We start from the raw sequence: 3,944 nt of genomic DNA, 5'->3' as shown, positions 1-3,944 counted from the left end.
TTAGGACAAATAAAATTTATTTTAAAATGGATTAAGATTATCTAATTTTATTATAATTAATGAACATGATCATATAATTCATATTATAATAGAAAAATAATAATAACATGATATAATATCATCAATAAATTTATTATACATAATGAGTTGTAATTACATGATGGATTAAGATTGAATGATGTGTAAATTTTATATAATTCTTTTTCTCAAATAATAAAGCAATAATTCTTAAGATAAATAATAATAAACGGGTGCAAATAGATATGGCAAGAAAACCCGTACCCGTGGGTACCCGCCCAAATCCTTCCCGACTTTGAGGGGTAATACCCGAGTTGACCAGGTATGGATTCGGATTCGGGTTTTCCCCGATAATCAAACGTCGGGTACGAGTATGAGATTACTAGATTCGTCCCGATCCCAAACTCAAACTCGCCTAATTACTTAAAATCTTTAGAATTTTTGCATAATTTAATCAAAAGGCATAAAATTTTTATTACTAGTTAATTTTATTTTAGAATTTTTACATAATTATTTAATATTATTTTCTTAATGATTTTTGTAAACACATGCGTTGTAATAAATTTATTGATATATAAGTAGTTAAAAATAAATGTTTAACAATCAATTTATTTTTTCTAAAATCAAATTTTTAATATTTTTTTACAAAAATAAATATTTTTCTAATTTGAATCGGATATGGGACAGAATCGGGGATACCCGATATCCAACGGGTATCCGACAGGTACAGGAATGAAATAATAAACTTAAATAAACCTGTCGGATATCAAATACGGGTATGGGAATAGAGATTGGGAAGACAATACTTATACCTGCGTTGTCCCATTGCCATGTCTAGGTGCAAAATTAAAAACTGCTCCGCAGCAGATTTCAGTTGATATAATCGTACAAGCATCACGCTAAGGTATATGCTTTTGTGACTGATAAGGGGTGATTTCTACAAGGTTTTTGACATTGGCAAAGGATTCTCGTATGCCGGAAACTAATCTTACTTTATTAGCCGAAGAAAGTCCAACACAAAAATCAGCTACAAGTAGTATGGGAAGAATATATATGGGTGTACAAAATATGTTTTATGGTGAACAAAAACTTAATGGCTATAGCAAATGTGTGAAGGAACCAGATAACTCAAAACACGAAAAACATACATTTTTCTAATTTACTAAATTCTATTTGGATAGAACGTGGGGTAAATAACATTTGAAAATTTTGAAACCTTAATTCTGTATTTTCTTTCTCATCCTTTTCTCCATCTAAAGTTGACAAATTTTCTTAAAGTCCACTTATGTAAAAGGATATTTCTATTAATTTTTTGGCGTGTATAAACCACAAGTGTTTTATATTGAAGATAATTATGCTCAATCACGTATGATAGTACCACCATATTCTTTTAAATATTTAACAAACTGTATATCTATTAAATTCAAAATTCTGGTTCAGCTAGAAGAATATCAAAGCCAGTTATCTTTATACTGAATCCAAAATCTAAAAATGCAAACAAAAATCACCTTCTCAAGCCTAACACTGGATAAAAGATAGTCCAATTTTTAATTAATTCAAATACAAAACTTCTAGTTGCTATAAAACCGCATGCAATACTGATTACATCCCTGTATGTTTCAAATCAACAGTTACTAGTTACTGAGTGCAAGATAATAAGCCAAAGCTAAAGTCAGTTTCCTTGTGAAACACATCTTGTAATCTCCCCTAGAAAGAAAGAGAAAGCTGTGTACGGTTCTAAAGTTTGTTTTTGAAGAAAAAAAGGAGGCAAAAATTAAAGAAAGCCGAATTAGACATGGAACAAAAGAGAATCTACAAGCATCAATTAAAAGAGCCAAGGATCTCACTCTCAATTAGAGGTGTTCACGGCCTGATTTAATTCATTTTTTTTTTACCGTTTTAACTGAAATATTATTTCATTAAAATTTATATAATTTCTTTTTCAACTTTTAAATTAAATGACATTAAAAAATTGTTAATAATAATTTATGAAATTTATTAATATGTTAAACTTTCTATAAAATAAAAATTTGTCTAATTTTCATCATCAATTTTAAATCAAACATATTTTTAAAAAATATTTTAAAAAAAGTGAAATACATTGTATAAATTTATATACATAATATTATAAAATATCATAAAACTCAAGTGATCATAAAACATATAATATGAAAATAATATAAATGTTAGTATAATTGTTACATTTTAGTTCAATTTCAAAAACACAAACGATAAACTCAACCAAACCAATCGGTTTGAGAGAAAAATTATTTAAACAAATAAAAAAAAAAGAATTGATTTAGTTTAGTTTTTGATTTTTTTAGCCAGTTTTTAATGTTATTTTGGATCAGTTTGAATTTAACCATCATGTGTATTCTCAACTAAAGATCATCCCAACTCACTTCTTTATAAATGCGTGTGCTCTCCAATGCTGCTATGCACCAAAAGCAAAACCTAGCCATATATGAATCGAGAATATGGCAAACAAGAGAAAAAGATGGGAAGGTCAAGGAGATCAAGGAAACAGTGAAGAAGGGAACATTGAATTGGAGCAACTAAGGGAAGAAGCAGCATCAATGGCTGCTGATATACTCGTTGCTAGAAGAGCTAAGAAACGTTACATTGGTGTACGCCAAAGACCCTCAGGGAGATGGGTGTCTGAAATCAAAGACACCATACAGAACATTAGGTTATGGTTAGGCACTTATGACACTGCTGAAGATGCTGCTAGGGCTTATGATGAGGCCGCGCGCTTGCTTCGTGGCGCCAACACTCGCACGAACTTCTTTTCTTCACAATCTTCTCCTAATTCTGTTCCTGCTCTTCCTCTAAAGATTGCCAAACTTCTCCTTCTTAGGCTCAAAGCTAGAAACATGGCCTCTTCATGTGTGGTTACCCCTTTTCCTAGTAACCACTATGAACCCGAACCCGAGTCACATTTTTATCATCAAATAGAAGAATCCTATTATGGGAATTCTTTAGATATGGTAGGAAATGGGATTGTTGAACAAAATTATTATTGTGCTAGTTATAGTTCTTCTGCCATAATAACTACTTGTGACTTTAGTTGTGGTACTAATGAAGAAAATTCTAACCTAGAGGGTAGTAGTAGGGAGGATTCAAGATTAGGGTATCATTGTGATGACAATGTTTATGATCAAAACAACCAGATTGTGAGTGGTAAAGAGTTTGAAGACTGTGATGCTGGGATTAGAGATCTTCAGTTTTTGGACACTGCTGGATCATTGAGTTGCTTTTTTTCTCCTTTTGAGATAGCAGAAGAGATGGTGGGATCAATAGAGGAAGAAGAGAAATATCGTGTTGATGATTCACCATTAGGTAGAGAATCTTTCAGGATGAAGTATGAACGTAAATTCTCAGCTTGTCTTTACACCCTAATTGGGGTGTCTGAGTGTTTGAGCCTACAAGTTGGACCAGGAAATGGAAAGGAATTGGAAAAAAAAATTGAGGATGGAAAATAGCTTAGATGTGAAGAGGCACTAACGGGAGGACCTGAATTTTGTTCCATTCTTTTGGAGCTCTCTCCTTGATTTTCAATATTCTAGCTAGCTAGGCTGCAAATAAAATTGGAATAGGATAGATTATTCTTTCTATATATCTTTTACTAGAGGATGGCATCTTAGTCCATATTCTTTAATTTCATTATAAATAAAGCTACTGCAGTTTTGCTATATGATGATCAATGGTTTTCTGTCCTATAAATTCCTAAACTATTTCCACAAGATGTTATATATAATACTGCTCAGAAGTTTCAAATGCACTTGCACTTTTAGTCCCTCATAATTATAATAATGTAATTTTAAGGTGTGTTTGATTTGCATTTTCATTTTCTGTTTTCATTTTCTATCTTTATTTTCTGAAAATTGTTTTCATTTTCAAAAATTTAGAATTCTGAAAATATGTTT

The 3,944-nt window shown here is 31.1% G+C and overlaps 1 protein-coding gene across 1 annotated transcript; it reads left to right on the top strand.

Annotated features, from left to right (window-relative positions):
* The first annotated feature begins 2,495 nt into the window (after positions 1-2,495).
* LOC100793940 (ethylene-responsive transcription factor ERN2) lies at positions 2,496-3,500 on the top strand. Its single transcript, XM_003556671.1, has one exon. It carries the CDS (start codon positions 2,496-2,498, stop codon positions 3,498-3,500), a length of 1,005 nt encoding a protein of 334 aa, XP_003556719.1.
* The last annotated feature ends 444 nt before the right edge of the window (positions 3,501-3,944 follow it).

This window comes from Glycine max, chromosome 20 (genome assembly GCF_000004515.6).
Source record: "Glycine max cultivar Williams 82 chromosome 20, Glycine_max_v4.0, whole genome shotgun sequence".
NCBI lineage: Eukaryota > Viridiplantae > Streptophyta > Magnoliopsida > Fabales > Fabaceae > Glycine > Glycine max.
Note: the sequence above shows the minus strand (reverse complement) of the source record. Positions and strands in the feature narration are given on the sequence as shown.

Coding starts and splice junctions, on each gene's coding strand:
- LOC100793940 (XM_003556671.1), top strand. CDS start 2,496: ATGGCAAACAAGAGAAAAAGATGGGAAGGTCAAGGAGATCAAGGAAAC.